Source organism: Acomys russatus, chromosome 15, assembly GCF_903995435.1.
Source record: "Acomys russatus chromosome 15, mAcoRus1.1, whole genome shotgun sequence".
Classification (NCBI taxonomy): domain Eukaryota; kingdom Metazoa; phylum Chordata; class Mammalia; order Rodentia; family Muridae; genus Acomys; species Acomys russatus.
Window position 1 is genome coordinate 35873353 of NC_067151.1, and position 19138 is coordinate 35892490.

Sequence of the window (19138 nt, forward strand, 5' to 3'; positions counted from 1 at the left end):
TTGACAATAACATCTACTTCATAGGAGTGTAGGGGAGCTATATCTATGGCTCAGTACTGGACATATCAGGAAAAAAACTGAAAATGCCAGCCACTCATTGTTTTGGCTTCTTAATTTCCAAGTTGAGAAGATAAAGTATGTTACTTTTAGAAAGCCATTTTGGGAAACTCCAGTATTCTTGAGACTTAGCAAATTTTGTCAATCAGTGTTGGACCAAGATGGGTACAATGTTCCCTTTAAATCATAGTGTGAGGCCAGGCATGGTGGCTCACTCGTGTCATCCCAGCTTTCTGGGAGGCAGAGGCAGGAGGATTTCTATGAGTTCGAGGCCAGCCTGGTCTACAAAGTGAGTCCGGGACAGCCAAGACTACACAGAGAAACCCTGTCTCGAAACAAAACAAAAGAAAACAAAACAAAAAACAAATGAATAAATCTCAGTGTGGAGAAAAAGGCTTCGTGTCTGGCACATGCTTCCCTGCCAGACAGATGAAGGCAAAGGGGGAACTAGAGGACCTGGTGGAGGATGTGTGGTGGTCAACGGAGAGTTTCACTTCATGTTTCTTGCCACACGCCGAATGTAGAGGTGTACTGTCTTTGGAATTTGGTTAATGAGAAAATTCTACATGACTTAGCTGAGGATTCTGAATATGTAGATTCCACACTTGAACATTTTAAAATGGTGCTATGATGCCTGGGGACTTTGCTTAAGCTATACAGAATGGGTGGCACAGCTTAAATATTTTCTCTTTAGCTGAAATATGTTGGCACCACACTGATGTTAGAGGTCATAACTTGAATACCTATCTTTTTGCTTTGTTAGAGGATAAAAACCTAGCAAAACATTTTAAAATATAGTTTTGTCTTTTTTGTTTTGTTTTGTTTTTTCCTTACATAGCTAATTTTGAATTTCTCAGTAGCCCCCAATCCAATATAAAAATGAAGATCTGGGAAGTTTCACTTTAAACAAGGGAAATTCTGTACAGGATAATTTCATAATATGAGAACTAGAAATCACATTTTTGGTCAAATTTCAAAATGCCAACTGTGGGAAATTCTGAAAAGAGGAACTGATGAGCAGTGGCCATTTCTAGGGTCACAAAGGTACATTCTTTTGTTTGTGAAGTGTATGTTTTGCTTGTGTCCTTCAGGGAGTTAGTTCTCTCTTTGCAGCATGTGGGTCCCCTGGACTGTGCTCTGTATTGTCTTCACTAGCTGAGCCATCTTCCTGGCCCTAACATACATTTAAAAAAATAATAATAATAAGAGTTTGGAAGTGCTTTCCTTGCTGAGTACGTTAGCTGATCGCCAGCAATGCTGACATTTGTTGTAAACCGGCTTCCCTTTTGAAGGGCTGGTCTGAAAACAGTTCCCCAGAGCTGGGTGGAAGTGCCATCTCAAGCTGGAGGGGCTTAGGTCCGAGCCTTTGTCCACCTGTTACTTTTTTGATCACTTTGGATGGTATCTACAGTCACTATGAAATTCGTGCCTTCTCTTTGTGATGGAAATACACAACAGTATCTTCTTTAATAAGTTAAGGGACTAAACCAAGGGAACACCCACCGCATATGTAGAGTGATGCCTGTCATGGGACGTGTTGTGCAAGCTTGCTGTGTCAACTAAAAAGAAAACTGGAATACTGTGGGCTTAGTTTGTGAGAGCCAGGAAGGAAGAACTAAAACACACACACGCGCGCACACACACACACACACACACACACAGAGAGAGAGAGAGAGAGAGAGAGAGAGAGAGAGAGAGAGAGAGAGAGAGAGAGAGAGAGATCTCAGAATTTAGGAGCCTGCCAAGTGGGAATAAATGAAAGACTGGAATTCTAGTATGCACCAAGAAATAGAGTCAACAATAATACACTCAAAATAGCTATTGTATTATAGGTAATTATATTACCATAATCCTTACAATATCGGTTGAGCCTAGCCTTATTTTAAGATGAAAAATCAAAATGCAGAAATTAAGCATTTCCCAAACAAAGTGTTGCTACAGACCACTGCAAGCCCACCGCTGGCCCCAGGCTTTGCACTTAAAGCCCATCTTGCTCCACCCCCACCTCCGCCCCTCAGATCATGGCAGGGTGAATTTGGGGTGATCTGCTATATTCGGAGTCCTTATGCAGAGAGTCAGTTATTGATATAGGAAAAAGAAAAATCCACGAAGTTAAGCAAACCTGTAGTTCTTTCTGCTACAAACTCGTGTCGGAAATGTATACTGTCCAATTGGTATGGTTAGGAAGGAGCCAGGGCTAATCGCTCTGTAATGGGAGCTGTCTGCTAGTCTTTCCTTTTCTACTTTTCCGGGATTTCTCATTGGATCAAGGCGAAGCGCCAAAGGCCTTGTGTTGATATAGTTAACATGTATGATGTAAATAATATCTGAAAAGTTGAAGTGTTTGCTTTCATTTGGGATGAAAATTGAAGTGGGAACTCCTAGACAAAATGTCGCATTTCCTCTGAAATAGACTGAGGTACTTTCCTTAGATGAGGTGAAGTTGTTTTAAACTTTCCGTATTAGCATAACCAAAAGTGATAGTAAGTTAAGCCAACGGTGTAGTTTACAAGCAGATGTCCAGAAGTGTTGGGAAATGGAAATCAGTTTTAGAAAAATTTCTCCAGTTAACTAGAAACAGACAATAAATCCACAGTACTTTAAATGGTTACTATTTAGTTACATAGTTTTTTTTTTTTAATCATAAAAGAAAACATATGCTTAAAAATTCAAATACATAGGAGATGGGCCAGTGAGTAAAGCACTTGGCACACAAGCGTGGAAGCATAAATTCCCAGACACCATATAAAGCTAGACACAGTCGTGAGTATATATAATTCTGCCACTTCTGTAGTGAGATTGAGGGTTGGAAACAGAATTCCCTAAAAGCTTGCAGGCCAGTTAAGCTGGTATATGCAGCAATAAGAAAGCGTGCTATCTCAAACACTATGGCAAATGATGTCTGACACCTGGGGTGTCACACATGACACCTCCATGGACCTACATGTGTGCCATGGTGTACACAGGCCCACACACGGACACACACACACACACTCATCATGTATGCAAACACATATATAGCTATTTTAAAAACTCTAAATACTAATGTGTAGATATCGCAGGAAGTGAAGGTTGATCCATATTTATACTAGTGTGCAAGTACTTATGCTTATTTAAATAAGCATAAATTGGATTATGTTTTACTCTATGTTAGTGCATATACACTGACCATCATAATAAACATGACTTCCTGACATTTTAGTTAAGCTGCTGTTGGTGGACGTTTAATTTGTTTCATTTTCCCAGCTCTTATTGCTGAACATACATATTTATATACTCTTGTGTGTTTGTTTCAACATATTTGTAAGAGTGCCTGTAAAAGTAGCTATTTAAGGGTTATATTTGTTAAAGGGCCATGGCATTAAGTGCTTCAGGCTGGATGGTCTTCCTTGCCACAGCCCAACTCTATTGTTACGGCCTGAAAGTCTTGGATATGCAGCCTGCACAGTGTGGCTGTGTTGTTGGGAAGCCGCGCCATGGACATTGGAATTTTAATTTCCTATAAATTCCATGTGATGCAGAATTAATTCTTAAAATATAAAAATTGTTTTTAGACCATGGGCTCCTCATAAGCAAGTGATAAGCTGGGGTCTATAAGCAGGGGCTGTGATTTGGCAAAGCCTGCTTCAGATGCTTTCTGAGAAAAACTCCCTACCACTGACATCCTTAGGCCTGACAAGCCACTGAGCTATGGGGCAGGGCTACATTCTACTGGACTCTTTTCAACTATTCATGCATACCAAATTTATTTTTACTTGAGAAAATTAACTGGAAATGTGAGATGTGGTGTGTGTTATATGGGTCAAAGTTTTTGCAGCTGGAGATGATAACATATTTTATAAATAGTAGGCATTTGATAATGCTGACATTTTAGACTGTTGGCTTTGGGAAGTTCACTTTGCTTTGAGACATGCATGGTCTTTGTAGCTCTGCCTGGTTTGCAAGTGGCTATAGAGACCAGGCTGTTCTTGAACTTGGATGATCCTCTACTTTACCCACTGAGTGTTGTGGTTATTGGTATGAGCCTCTTGCCTCTCTGACTGCCTTGAATGTGGTGCCTGTTGCCTTTCAGTGAAGGAACCCACTAAGGTGATTTAGGGTTCAACCTAAAGTTTCATGCTGTGTATATGTAACTGTAAAACATTGGTATTTCCAAACACCTTGCATTTCTTTATCAAAATGTCAGAATCCTACCAGAATTATTTGCCTGTCTTCCTTGTAGAAAACTATCACAATAAGTTAGAATAGCCATCAAAGGAGGCTTGTTCAGCCTGTCCCCCCAAGCAGTCTCTTAGCATGTTCACTCTGAATTCATGGGACCTTGACTAAGAGCTTTCATATACTCTGTGTTCTTCTACCCTTGGCTGGTTCGAAGAGTGCTGCTGCCCGCTATTTGTATCATATGCAAAATATAGTTGGATGCAGAGATGAGATTGGTAGGTTCGCTTGTGCTGCCCACATTCTGGTATTCTTAAAAAACCAAAAAGTACTGAATAGTTGTAGAGTGACGTGCTATGGCAGAAGTGACACCAGCTGTTTGTTGTACACTCTACCATAGCATATGCCCCCTTTTATACTGTAGAGGCGGAAGCTGGGTCCCTTGCATTGCTAGACAAGGGCTCTTTCTTCGAGCTGAGTCCCTAACCTACACAGTCACAGTTTTGACAGTCTCTAGATCCGTATCCAACATCCTGTTTGCACTATAGCAGGGCAGAGTAGGAAGTGCAGCCACCTAGGAATAGATGCCACATTCAGAGTTACACATCCTTAGCTTTGTGCAAAAATGGAGTTTGATTAGTTGTGCTGGGTTTGGAAAACATTACCAAAGTTCAACAAACTTGTCTGCACTATAATCTACCCTTATCATTTCTTGTACATGATATTTAGATAATAGTATTTATGCCATCTTTCTGTTGAAAAACACTTCTAAGGAGCATTAATAACTGCGACAAATGATTTGGACTTCCACACATTATGTATTTTGTTTATATTAAAGCTATCAACTATTACCCCAATTTGATCTTATTGCTTATATGCATAAATTGAAGTCCATCACACCATATCCAGTAAATATGCATCAGTTCTGTGTTGATAACTAATAAAATAAAAGTACCAGCTATGAAATAGATAAAGTCTGACCACACTTCCCCTCTTTCATCATTACATGAGGATTTATAAACATGTTATTTTTCTGAAGAGACTCCAAAATGCTATGTAATAAAGTTATGCTGCCCATAGTTCGTAAAGAGATTTACTGTTTAATATAGGAGAAGGCTGTGCCATTGTATTCTTTTGAACAGAGAAATTCCAATGAACTAATGCAGAATAAATGCAGTTTTTATATTATACACATGATTACAAACAGGTAATCTCAATCGCTTTCTTACTGGTAGATGTGATGTGCCATTTGGTAATTCTGGTCACTTATTTTTTTCTAACTAGGAAGTGTTTTGTCATTCAAGTAGAAGGCATTTCTAAAGCTAGTTAACAAAGATGAACACCAGTAATGGCACTGTACCCAGGAAACTCAGAATCTTACTGAAACTGCCTTTCTAGTGTTAAAGAAGTAGTAATATTTTCTAATGTTAGAATGTTATGAAGTTTACTCTCCTCTGGTTAATGATTTTATTTATTATGTCTATTCTGTATGGAAATATACATCTTTAAGCCTCTACCCATCTTAATGAGCAGTTATAATAATTCTGGCCTCATCCAGTGTCATTTCATTTGGTTTAAATCTCAGTGAGTTTGCATTGTCCTTGTTATAAGTTCCTGTGCTTGGTGTATCAGATAACAGAATTTTTCACTTATTATAGTATTTGGTAATGTATTTTAAAATGACAGTGAACATTACATTTAATGGTTGCCCATTTTCTACAAACAAAGTTAATCAATAATTCTTTAGGTTTGCCTGCAGTATAGCAATGCAGTGCGGTTTATTTTACTGTACACCTGAAGATTAGAATTTCCCTTATATTTTAATATATGTATTTAAAAAGTAGATAAGGACTATTTCTCAAGTTTGTTGCTTATCTAGAGTCATGAACTCAGCTTCTTTTTTAGTGACTGTTAATATTTCTCTGTGGTGATTTCCCCGGAGGAGTCTGAGCCCTAGAAACTGAGGTTCCTCCCCCCCCCCCTTAGCCCCCCCATGAGTAACATTTTACATTGGAGTCTCTTCGCTTGGGTCTCCACTTTCCTGTCCTTTCTTCTTGTTTTCTCCAGATGGTGATGTAGAACTTGAGCACCTCAGCATGTTTGTCAGGGAATTTCTGAAAGACTTGCAAAGAAAAAAGTAGATGAAAGGATCGAGGCAGGCATTTAAGGACGTCAGCCACAGGGTGCTCTCCTTCAGGTAGAACAGAGTGTTTTCGGCGGTGCAGTCAAAGACAGCCCGGGTTTGGCTCAGGGTGTAGGGAATCCGGGCAAAATGGAAGGGAACGAAACAAACAAAGAATACAGCGATGATGATGAAGACTTTGATATTCACCCTTTTCTTGGGAGCTTTGGCTGAGCCCCTTGTTCTCACATAGGACCTGTAGAGTTCCTTTGTAATGAGGCTATAGCACACAATGACGATTAAAAAATTAATCCAGAAAATGACTTGACAGATGTAATTGACGATTTCATGCCAGACCAGGCCGAACTCTGACTTTAGGAAGGAACATTTCGTTATGTTCTTATCCTTCGGCCTCCTGTTGGTGAGGATCATGTTAGGCAGCGAGAGTAAGAACATGAAGGCCCAGATGACGACAGAAAGGATTTTCGCGCCCAGGAGGTTGCTGGGGTTGGTCGTTTTAAATGGCCTAGTCGTCTTCAGGTAGCGGTCAATGGTTATCAATCCAAGGAAGGATATGCTGATATACATGGTAAAATAAAATGTGACTGAGGTAACTTGGCACACCAAGGTTCTCAGAGGCCCGGCTCCCAGTTTGGCATCGCTTAGAATTTTGAATGGGAACGTTAGAATCATGAGAAGATCAGAAATGACTGTGTTCTTAAGAAAAATAATGAAGTTAGATTTACTCCGGATTTGAAAGAAAATCCTCATTGCCAAGCTGTTTGTGATGAGCCCAGCGAAAAACAGGACGGTGTACAGCAATGGGAAGAGGACCTGGGTGATCTTATAGTCTCTGCTGCACAGGGTGCTGTTGCTGGGGGAGGAGGCTGTGGTGTTAGCACCAGGCATCTCCATGGTGCTGCTTCCTAGAGTAGAGAGTGAAGGCGATTACATTTGGACACAGGTTATCGGTTTGGTTGTTAATCACTCTACATAATTTTTAGAAGCACAGCCTTGCTTAAGACTTGAGTTTTCTTATCTTTATTGTGGCAGTTTGTAGGACTCACTAGAAAACCGAATCCCTGAGCACTCCATCTACACAAATCTTCCATCTCTGGGAACGTAAGATGATGTGAAGTGCATTGTGTGATATTATGGGAGCTTTGTGTTTGTTTCTGCTGAGTGTGTTGTCTCATAGCACATTGCCTTCCCAGTGTCGGCCCTCCTGTTTTTGCCTTGTGGCAGGTACTCTAGTGATGCTTCGTTTGTTTCCCCGTCTTCCTCCTCCTGCCTTTAGCCTTTTGTTTCTACTTACAGCTCCCTTTCTTTCTGTGCCCGTTTCCTTGGTTTCATCCTTTAGTTTCATTGATGAATTCAGGGGAGACATGATTGATTACGAGTTAGAATTGTAAATGGAAAAGTTCAAAGAAACTCGTATAACATCGCTGCTGGCAAATTTATTCAATAAATTAAGTAGCAAATTGTAGAAAATAAACATCCAAGACTTTTTCCTATGTGCTGGGAAATATTTATGCCTATGTTCAGCCATGCAACCAAATATTAGCATCACAGAGACTTATTATTTAGAGTATTTTCAACCCATGTGTTTTTTATTTGCTACTTGTACATGTATTTGAAGTTCGTTTCGTATGTGTTTTAAATATCATTCAGTATTAATAATAATAATAATAATAATAATAATAATAATAATAATAATGGCAACAGCCTTTGTATGTGTGATCTTTACTTGACATTTCTCAAAGCAAACAAAGCACCACTCCTAGATTTCTGGCATATTTAATGGTACCTAAAATAAAATAGTAGAAATCTGTCCTTGTCTGATCTCCTGGGTTATAACACAACAGACAGTTTAAGGAACAGTAGCAGTTGACTTGACTATGTTACATTTGGTATCTAACTTGAAATTTAAGATGGAATTTAAATTTCTTTCAAATTTCCATCAAACAAATAAAATGATGTCTCATAAAACAGAACTCCTCATATCCAAATCTACAGTTTAACCCCCCACACATCAATCCCATACAAAATGTAACATGGTAAGTGAAGATAGCAGATATTCTCCCCAAATGGCAGTGGAATCCTTTAATTAATGAAAACTATGCAGTTACGCATATCGCCAGGAGTATGACCTTGGTTTCCCCCAGCTCAGCACCTCATTCCGCAGCTCAGAGGTAAAGGGGAGCCAGAGAGTTCAACAATCTTCGTGATTGTTGGTTCCTTTTAATTATTCATTTCTAGATAGTTCTAACAATTCTAACTTAGGAATGCTCAATATGTATATAGGTAAATCATTCAACAACTTTCTTCACATTAGGAATTTCCATTCCTTTTGTCTATATTTAATTCTCATTTTACAATAAAAATATCAACATTTCTCCATGCTTGGTAATCTCTCATACCACTAAGATTTGTATGTTAGTTTTATTAATTTAATGTTATTCCAAACATATGCTTCTGATTTTTATTAATTGCTATATAAGGTTTTTGATTTCAAGAACAAACTAAGAATGAATATATATATTATATATTTGTTCATAGGATAAGTAGATTTCTGTCAGTCAAATGCTAATATAACATTACCTGGTTATTCTGTTGAGTCTGAGGAATTTGAGTGTCTCCGGCAATACCAGTTAGTAAAACTTGCAGACTGGCATCTGGTGTTTTCCTCTCAGTGACTTAGTTTAGGTGCCAAACCCCTCTGTAATAGAGAATCTGCTGAGTTTTCAGCAATGCAGTCTTGAGTGTTCTAGACAGAAATAAAGGGAGAGAGGAAGAAAGACTGTCTCAGTATATGCATGAATATGCAGATGCTCCCTCCAAATGTCAGTGGAATCATTTAATTACTGAAATTATACAGATGCATATACCATGCATATTCAGAGCTGTGCAGACTCTGAATCTGTCTGTAGAAAAGGGGGGAAAAAAGACCAACCCAGTGAGAGATTACCTTCCATGCATTCTCAGAGCTGTGCAGACTGGGTCTGTCTGTGGAGAGGGAAGAAGACCATCCCAGCGAGAGATTACCTTCCATGCATATTCAGAGCTGTGCAGACTCTGAGTCCGTCTGTTTTTAGGACTTCTGTTTTGATTTCATGGAAAAAAGTGTAGCAAAGGTGGCTGAGAATTTTAAAAAACTAAGATACTATGGGTTTCTCTAAAACTTGCAATAGAATCATGTGGTGGAGGGCTTTTTTGTTTTGTTTGTTTTTGGCTATTTTCCTTGCAAATAAGTGATAAATCCAAGTTGAGTGAAGTCTCCTAAATCTGCCCACAGAAGGCTGCAGGCTTGCTTTCACAGATGGCTGTTCACCTGAGAGCATACTGTGCTCAAACTGAACGATGTGTCACTGTCTAACAAGTAATTCTATTATCTCAGAATGTGTGCTCCCTTGGGAAGGGTAAGCCTTCTGCTTCTTGTTTTATCCTACTTCATAATGTCATTATTTACAATCTGTGTTTGATTATCGTCTTTGTGGGTAAAACAGCACCATCCCATTATAAATTATTAGGCTCCCAAATTACATTAGGAAAGAAAGCAGTTGTGTCCATTGCCAGGATGGTTGCATGAAACAGCCTTCATAGTTTTTGTGAACAGAACTTAAATGAGGGAAGAGTTTCTTTTTTTTTTTAATTTTTTTTCAGAGTTTCTTTAGTATTGAGTTTATAGGTAATGATAATACTGAGTTAAATCGCCTTTGTGACACTATTATTTGTAATTCTTTAACTTTAAAACCAAAAAGGCAAAATAAACACTTAGAGTGAAATTGTAGGATAAAATTGTTACTGCTTTGTATTTATATAAATATTTCTGGTTCCTGCATTTAGAGGAAAAACATATGCATTGTTCCCAAGCATAATATTTCCAACTGAAATGGTTATTTACCGTAAAACTGCTTGAGTGGATGCCTGTACTAGGAACATGTATTTTATTTATTTGGAATTTCGAGTGTGTGTACACTTGTTAAGTCGATTTAGTGGTGCCTCATGGCAGCTCAGCATGACATGAACATTTGTTTAAAGTGTGCATTTAGGGGCATGTAGTCTCCAGGAACCAGAAATGCCCATATGTATTTAACCTTCCTTCCATGTGCTGCTCAGGCACACTAAAGAGTGGCGACCATTGGATTATATGGTCACAGGACTTTTACTGTCACTCACATTTGAAACAAAGCTATTAATCTCATTCACTTTAGCAGCATTCAGTTACATACTAGTTGCCATATTCCCCTCACCTAGGAAGATGTATTGATTTGTGTTAAACTTTCTGAAACGTTTAAGTGTTTCCTTTTAGCTTCGTATAGAAACAAAGCCAGTCAAGCTTGTCTTGTATGTTGCTTTAGACATCTAAAATACTTCTTAGAAGGAATTTTGTGCTTCAGAATAATAATTGCCAACATTTGATTTCCTATGCTGCCGTGAATTAACCCATGTTCATTATATCAATTAATACTTATTTTATCACCAATTTTTGAATTAAGGAAACTGAGTAGAAGAACAGTCAGATTAATTGCAGGCTCATCCAAACCCATGGCGCCTGGGCAAGAGCCACCGTTGTCCCTGAGAATATCCCCCTGAATGACGTGTGGGATGAGTACACTCCCTTTTGGTCAAATAAACAATATACTTACCTTTATACCAAATTCTAAACTCTAGGATATTTATAGTGGTCCTAAGATCTCTGTTGAAGCAAGTTTCCTGATGGAGAATTATAAATTACCTCCAGTGAATCAGTGTGTTACATTAAAAGAAAATCAGTTCAAGAATCCTAATCTTACTTACTGAGAATATATATTTTCAAATGCCTAAAACATTTCTCGGTAGGCATTTGACAAGTAAAAGGAACTTTGACCAAAGCTTGTTTCATCTTTCCTTCGAATTGATGTGACAACCACAGACACCTCTCTCTGAACCTTCTCATAGTTTCTCAATGAACAAACGCCAATTTCCTCTTTGACCACCTGACCATGAAAGTGACTACAATATTTAGGCGTAAAGTGTCTCATCCTAAAACTCTGTATCACCATATAGCATAATCAGTTGGGGATATTACCGTCTCCCTATCAGTAAACAACATCCTCACATACAGCTTATAATTGTATTATTGGGAAATGAAATTTAATTAGACTATATTCTAATGAAAATAATTGGGACAATTGAGCAGAACCTTTATTTCAAATGGTTAATTATTTTGCCGAATCTGTTGAAAATAAACAATACTTTGTGTTCATCTGAAATGCATTTAATTCACATAGCGTAACTCTGAGCCCAGGACGCCATTCCTTGAAGTGTGTGTGGTCCTTGCACATCTGTGTTCAGGCAGGAGAATGAAGATGCAATTAGAGATTTGATTGCCAGTGGGGATATTTCAATTCTCATGACTTTTAACATTTTGGTATCAGTAAATTTTTAAATGGAAAACCTGTGCTATTGATGCATGATTCTATTAGCTAGCTTAGTGTACTGGGCATTGGGAATATTTCCCGAGAAGGAGGCCGTGTCTTTTAATTCAAGTATTGCATGAAAGAAGACAGAGAAATGGTGCATGGTGCCCTCTTTGCTACTGGAGAACAAATATTTCCTGCAAAATATGTTGTCTGTTTTCTCGGTTTGTAAAACAGGGTGCTGCCATTTAGGAATAGTTACCACTAGAAAGAAACGTCCAGTTATTTTGTCCTAGTAACACATGCTCTCACAATGTGCAGATCCATTTGCTCTGCCAGCGCAAGGCTTAGTTCAGATAGAACATTTGTCTGAGGTTTTTTTTTTTTTTTTTTAAACAAAATGCTATGGTTATAGTGAGAGATTCAGCTGAAAGATGACATGATCAAAAGGCAAGTTTTAAAATAAAATTTAAAAATAATTTACATTTGAAGATATAAGTGCTTGCTTTTTGTTGTTCATTCATTCATGTGTTAGTGATTGGACCCAGATGCTGGACAAATGCTCCAAAATTGAGCCTTACTCTTTGTCCCTAATTCTTTGTTTTCTTAGCAGTAAGGTGGGGCACTATGTTCCATTTGCTATGGTGCATGGCTGTCAGTCAGCATCGGGCAGGAGGCCTGGCTCCCACTGGTCCAGCAGGTTGGTCCAGGCCCTGCTTGCTTCCAGACTAAAACAGATGGACCTTGAGATCAAAGGTCCCAAGGTCCCATTTCTTGCTCAGGAACAGCTTAGAGTAGTCAGGGTGAGGCCCATGGCCTGGGTACCAGGCCTGGTTTCTGGTATTATGTGGGAAGTGGAAAGTGAGTTTCCACCAGGGATTACAGTTTAGCTCTTTTAGCATGAGATTGCTGGTATCAGAAGGCAGTGGAGGCTTGGGAGCTCTGCAAGCTGGTGATGATGATAGCCAAAGCATTAGGACCCTTTCTTAAGCTGCTAGGCTAAGCATAGCAGAGGAAGCAGGCAGATTTCCAAAACCTGCTGCCAGGCAGGTCCAGTGAGATGCTGGCCCGGCAGTGCTTCACCTGAGGTCAGCATCAAGCTAGTGGCAGTTGAGTGGCAGGTTTGCCTCGCTGCCTTGACTGGCAGTCAAAACCCAGGCATCCAGTGGTTATTCTTTCCCAGCATAAATGGAATCCTAGATGGTCCTGATGGAAGAATGGTGAGCATGAAAGAGCAAGAAAGCCAGCCAGCCAGCCTTTATTTACTTAGAAACCTTGGATAGTAGGGTGGGGTTTATGGGTGAATGTGTCTGATTCACTAGGGCTAAGAGTACCAGGATGCCTTATACACATACAGTGGTACAGTACATTTGCATGCAGTAGCATGGGGGTCCTGTCACAAGAAGGAAAACATAGTACTTAATTATGCTATGGGTGAAGGAATAACTTCTAAGTACAAGGTCATTTGCTAAAGGCTAGACTCTCCTTAGCATAGGGTGGGGTTTGCTAAACCAGTTTTCCTGTCAGGAAAGGGTCAGGTCTGTGATCTTTCCTAAGCGCTTTGTGATGCTCCTTATAAGATCTGGGGTTACCAGATCAAGTAGAGTGAGAACCCCCACTGAAAAAAAGGGAGTCCATCATCGTAGACCAAGCACAAACATCTATCTGGAGATGGCAGGCGTCAGCCGTATCTAGCGGAGTTCCACATCTCCTCCTGTTTTATGTTAGAAAGGGAGATGTCATCCTAGCCTTCAGCTTCTAAGCTTGGGACTGTTTGGTGTTGAACCAGAACCTGACAGACAGTGACCTTAGCAATGTTGCTTATCTGCCATTTTTAAAATTGGACGAGGCAGGTGCAAACATGAAAATAAAACAGCATTATCAGATAGCTAGTAAAGGGCACGGGTCAGGAGCATAAGGGATTACTGAACCAACTTAACTGCTTAGTGGGCTGACAGTGCAAGTGGCTATCTAGAGATGTCAGACTTCACACATGGCAGGCTTCCAGTTAAATATTCACATATTCTTCTGTGTATTTGTTTTATAAGGACAGTTGCATTAAACCGTCTGTTCATTCCAAGCATTCCAGAAAAAGCACATTTGGAATACCTTTTAAAGACTTAAATCCTTAAATATTAATTCTAATATTCTGTGCTCATTGAATCACTGTAGACACAGCAGAAAGCAAGACCAGGAGGAGAACACACTGTTCTAATGATCTCAGCTCTATTATACACACTATAAACACACATATTTTGGCAATTATTCTTAACATTTATTTTAAGGAAATCAAAACGGCTTAGAGCAGACCTTAATTTGGTCAACTCCATTCTTTCTTTGTAAAGATGTCTATCTGTGAAGACACTTTAAATTTTTCTATGGTGAACGAGTGTGCTGTGGCTTTCAAGGTGCAGCCTTCTAGTTTCATAGTTGGCTAGGTCCCTGTGAGCATGGTGTCATACCTGTGAAAAGGAGTGATGGACCTGGAGGAAGCTCTTTTCAGAACTCAGTTTACAGGGATGTGGCCTGTTTAATTCTGGGTTTTTTGTTTGTTTGTTTGTTTTTTGTTTTTCAAGACAGAGTCTCTCTGTGTAGCCTTGGCTGTCCTGGACTCACTTTGTAGACCAGGCTGGCCTCGAACTCACAGCGATCTGCCTGTCTCTGCCTCCCGAGTGCTGGGATTAAAGGCGTGCGCCACCACGCCTGGCTGCCTGTCCCTTTTCTGCCAAATGACTATACCTCTCAGGGACTGGATATTACGATAAATTTTGGTTCTTGTTTCAGATCATCAGTGGTACTGAAGTATGCAGTGTGGGTTTGCTGTGCTGAGAAAGTAGAAATCCATTGCCAGCTTTGCAAATGTTTAACACATAATCATAGGTTGAGTTGCCTCTTATCTGATAAACTTACTGAGGTCTTACCCATTTTTCTGCTTATAAAAAAAAAAAAAAAAAAAAAAAAGAAAGAAAAGAAACAAATCATGTCACCTGGGAACTTCAAAATGTTCCACACTTGGTGTTGGAAAGCCAATAGTTGTTACTACTGTTTTCCTGAAAGAATTCAGTTTGTCTTCTCTCTGCCAAACCCTTCCCATCTCATTGCATGCTGTTCTGTCTCTCCATCTGCATCTGGGCTGTGCTTCCTCAAGTACATCAGTAGGCTGATGGGAGCTTGAAGTTTCTCACTTTTTCATCTGCATACTTCTATTTTCCTGATAGTCCCCCCCCACCCCCCCCCCCCCCCGAGGTAGGGTAAGGCAGCGTCATTATCTTTCCTGTCTTTCTAGGCAGCGTTCCCTTGTCTCCTACCTCTCATCACTAATCTGCTCTGAAAAATCATATCCTTTATGGTGGCTTCTTTCTTTATGTCATAACTCTGAAACAAGAGTTAGCTGTTTATTACACAAATCAAGTTTTCTCTTAAACTTGTTCTGCATGGCTAGCTCCTAGGAATCGTGAGTCACTTCTCTGCCACCCCCTGCTCCTCACTCCTTTCCTAGCAGCTGTTGTATCAACCCATTGCTTCCTGCTCTGCTTTCTTCACAACTACTCTGGAGGAACTGCTCTTTTGAGGTATACACATTTTTTTTTTTTTTTTTTTTTTTTTTTTTTTTAGTAAAAAAGCAAAACAAATAAAACAAAACCCACAAACAAACCAAAAGCAAACACACCACGTCTAAGTTGACTGCCTCCCTCCATCTGATCTCTACTGGACCACTGGTAAGTGAAGAGGCACATGCAAGCGTCATTTAATGGCTTCCTCATACTCTTCACCACCTCAGCTACCAATTTTCTTGCCTAAGTAGAACGTGGAGGTTTTGCACCTCTCTCAAGACTTAGTGCTCCCCTTACTGCCTCACCTCTGACCTACATTAGTGCCACCTCAAACCAAATACATGTCAATCATACATTTTCACCAACAGCATTTTCAGATTGATTCAGCGAATCCATAGAGATGCACATTACCTCGTTGGGCCCTGATGATTGACCCTGGTTTTCTTTCTAGTGCCTCTTGCATTCTGCTTTTCGTTCCTCATCCCCGCAACTAACAGTTCACCACGCAAACATGAACTTTCTGTTGGTCTCTCACATCTTCAACTTTCTTAGCGCTTTAACAGCCAAGTTGATGCCCACAAAAGAATATTGTCTTCTTTCCTTCCCTTTTGTCTTTTTTTTTCAATCCACCTGTTTGTTCCTTAGTCTACTGACTTCCTTTGTGCTTGGTGTGCTCACCAAGCATTAAGGGCCAGCTTGGTGTTTACAAAAATTAATAATAGTGGATTCAGAAAGACATCCATTAATGCCAGGAAAAAAAAAAGCCAAACAAACAAACGAAACAAAAAATAAATGAATTCTGTCTGAGGAATATTCCAAACTCTTCTTTGCCTTCCTACCCCTGTATTCTGAGGCCATTGATGTGGTCATTAACAGTGTACCTGTAAACAGATGTCAGCAGTCAAAACCATGCCTTTTGGGTGGCAGGAAGGGCTTACGCACATCTATGGGAGGTGTTAATGAGTGCAGTACAGTGTGGACTCTGGTTGTATGTAGAGGGAGGGCGTCTAGAATGTCAACAGCAAGCACTATGTATACACAGTACTTTTGGGCATTCCATGTGTGTTATGTCTTGTTTATTCTCACAAATCCTTAAATGGAAGATGGCATCACACTATTTTCAGAAGAGTAATCTGAGACTAGGAACTAGGTTTATGACCCAGGAGTATGGCGTTGTTGAGCGTCCTGACTAGGATACATTCCATGCTCTCTTAGCCCTAAGCATGGTATAGTATGGGGCTACCCTGAGGCATTGTCAGCACGGGGAACTTTTATCTCCTACCATCCCTGTTTGGAGCTCTTTAGGTCTGTGTGGACACCTGGAACATTAAGAATGGGCAGAGGGGTATAAAAAGATAAGTGAGCAGGATATGCAAATGGGTATTATTTCTTGCATTGTATGAAAAAAAGAATGAAAGCACCGTAACTCAACTGCAGCCTGAAGGCAAGTATATACTTGAGGTGGGGGGATGACAAATGGAGAGTAAACAGAGTGCTTACTCGCTAGCTGCAGAAGCATGGTGTTTGTTACTGTATGCAGAGAACGCTGCAGCGCCCCACTCCTGAAGGGTCTGACTGTTGCAGCCTTTACTAATGATGAACACATGCAATTTATTTCCCCTGGGAGGAGTTCTTTAGGATAACAGGTAATGCCCTTCAGAAGGGGATGCCTTCAGCATGAACAATGTTGTACAAAGATTAACAAGAAGGGAGCTGTACTAAAAGGTCCACCTGAAAAATAAATACTCAAAAAAAAAAAAAAAAAAAAAAAGGAAAACAAAAGATGTCAGGGAGAAATTACCATTGGAGACTTAAGCCAGTCACAAGAGGTTACGCCGTCAATACTTACATTTGGCTGAGGGTAAATTGAGCTCTGTAATGGATTCATATTCATTACTCAGTGAGTCAGTAATATATTTTCTCACAAAGAAAAAAGTAGGGATTTACCCGGCTCATTTGAGGAGCCAGGGCTCTAAAACGAAGACTGAGCATCTCAGATTATGTATGTTAGTTACTTATCCCACATCCAGTGAGTCTTAAAACTTTCCTTTTTTTTTTTTTTTTTTTTTTTTTGTCATCTGGAAATACTGATATAACTTATACAGTCATGTTGAAGTAAATGTTGTATTTTTCTGAAGGTACTTGAAGGTCCTAGCAAGATTTATTTATTTATTTTTCTAAATATAAAACACACACCTTATCTGTATATCTAAGTCCAAGCTCACTAAGGAAATGGCATTTTCCTTAAGGACATAGTGTCATCATTTCATGGCATGTTCAAATTTAGACAATGAAAAAAAAAAAAAATCTTTCAGTAGCCAGACTTACTCTGTAGGGTACGCCCACATCAAGTGCTTCAGGTCAGCTGTCACTTTTATTATTTTTCGCTATAGCATGTTCCAAACTGGAAAAACAGGGGTGGTGCCAGCGGAGGTTGAGGTGAGTTGCAGAGCAAAGTAGGTGCCGCCCCTGCAAGCAGGCATGGAGAGGCTATGATTAGTGTGTTTCAGGAGTATAAAATGTACCCCCCAGCCCTGCAAACTGCTTTCAGAGGCATTTGCTGTTTTTTTTTTTTTTTCTTTCAGGATGAATCTTCAAGTCATGAATGTAACCAGCGCACCATCCTTCTCTACGGAGTCGGGAAGGAGCGTGACGAAGTCAGGCATCAGCTGAAGAAGATTACCAAAGATATCCTGAGAATCCTAAATAAGAAGAGCACTGCAGAATCAGGGGGTAAGGAGCCTCAGCGCGCTGGCTCCCATTGCGTGGTCTGTGTCCCCTGTTCTCACGGACCTTATCAAAGTGCTCTGTGTCACTGTCGTCAGTTTCCTCTCTTGAATGACTGTCACACTGAAGTATGAATAGGCACATTTACATTGTTAAGGCCTCGTGCTCACTCACAGCAACCTTTGTATTCATTAGCCACCTTCTGAAGGTAGACACAGGTAAGTGTTGTACTTTCTCACGCGTGTGCCAGTGTTTCTACAGTCATCACCGTGGATGATGCTCTGCATAATGAGATGAAGTGCTCTGCCTGTAGCCAGTTGATCTACCTTTTCTTTGCACCCTTTTACAAGCTTGTAGTTAGCTTTTGCTCTGCCCTCTCCTGTTTCACAGTAGATGCAAATTATGATACAGTTGCTGATTTTACATTGTTCATAAGGATAATTGCAAGTAGTACTCATGGCTGAACCTGTCACCAAATAATACCAGGTGAAAGAGACAATTTGATGTTTTTTGTTTTTTGTTTTTTACTTGAAGTTTTCTTTCCCTATTTCTTTTCACTTTTTTTTTTTTCTTTTGAGCTTTGCCTCCGTACTGTGTCATCACATTGCATAACTGGAGTCCTGTAATTATCTACTTCATATTTGCCTAATTACTCTTCTCGAGGCTTACATCATTTTACAGTCATGGTTTAAAACATGGCATCATTTTATACCTTAGCACCGCCGCTGCCTGTTCCCTCTATAACACTTCAGTAATGTAAGGGAGGGAAAGGGTTACATTTGCCCTATGGAGACAGCTCGCGCTCCTGCCTGAGTAGGAGCCTCTGGGAAGCCTTCCGTTTTTTGACTTTAACAGGATAAATTATAGGGCTTGCTTATGTATAATAGATTTTCCCTAAAAGTGGGAGGAATTGAAGTAGGGTTCTTTTCCTGCCATCAGCGTGAATGCACATGCCTGAGCATAGCAGAAGGGCTACCTGTTCTGGTTTCAGCCTGTAGTTTTTCTGGAGCTCTGGTTGTCTGAGGGATGGGCTTTTGAGAACCCAGTGGAGGAGTTGCCCTCATGTGATCCCTGTCCCTTGCCAGTTTAGGACCTTCAGATACACCAGCACCTTGAGA

The 19138-nt window shown here is 39.9% G+C and overlaps 2 protein-coding genes and 1 long non-coding RNA gene across 3 annotated transcripts in view; 1 reads left to right on the forward strand and 2 right to left on the reverse strand.

Moving 5' to 3' along the window:
• The window catches only part of Med12l (mediator complex subunit 12L), a 309618-nt gene that overhangs the window by 214373 nt on the left and 76107 nt on the right, over positions 1-19138 (forward strand). Inside the window, exon 16 of the mRNA XM_051157205.1 lies at positions 17879-18026. Within this exon, the coding sequence (XP_051013162.1) occupies positions 17879-18026 (148 nt within the window). The remainder of the gene's footprint in view (positions 1-17878; positions 18027-19138) is intronic.
• Positions 6196-7252, reverse strand: P2ry12 (purinergic receptor P2Y12). The gene has a single exon (XM_051157201.1). The coding sequence runs from the start codon at positions 7250-7252 to the stop codon at positions 6221-6223; it is 1032 nt and encodes a 343-aa protein (XP_051013158.1). The 3' UTR covers positions 6196-6220.
• Positions 8916-19138, reverse strand: part of LOC127199264 (uncharacterized) — a 43554-nt gene continuing 33331 nt past the window's right edge. The window contains exons 2-3 of the long non-coding RNA XR_007831926.1: positions 17622-17762; positions 8916-9104 (exon numbers count right to left, since the gene is read on the reverse strand). This is a non-coding gene — a long non-coding RNA (uncharacterized LOC127199264). The remainder of the gene's footprint in view (positions 9105-17621; positions 17763-19138) is intronic.

Coding starts and splice junctions, on each gene's coding strand:
- P2ry12 (XM_051157201.1), bottom strand. CDS start 7,252: ATGGAGATGCCTGGTGCTAACACCACAGCCTCCTCCCCCAGCAACAGC.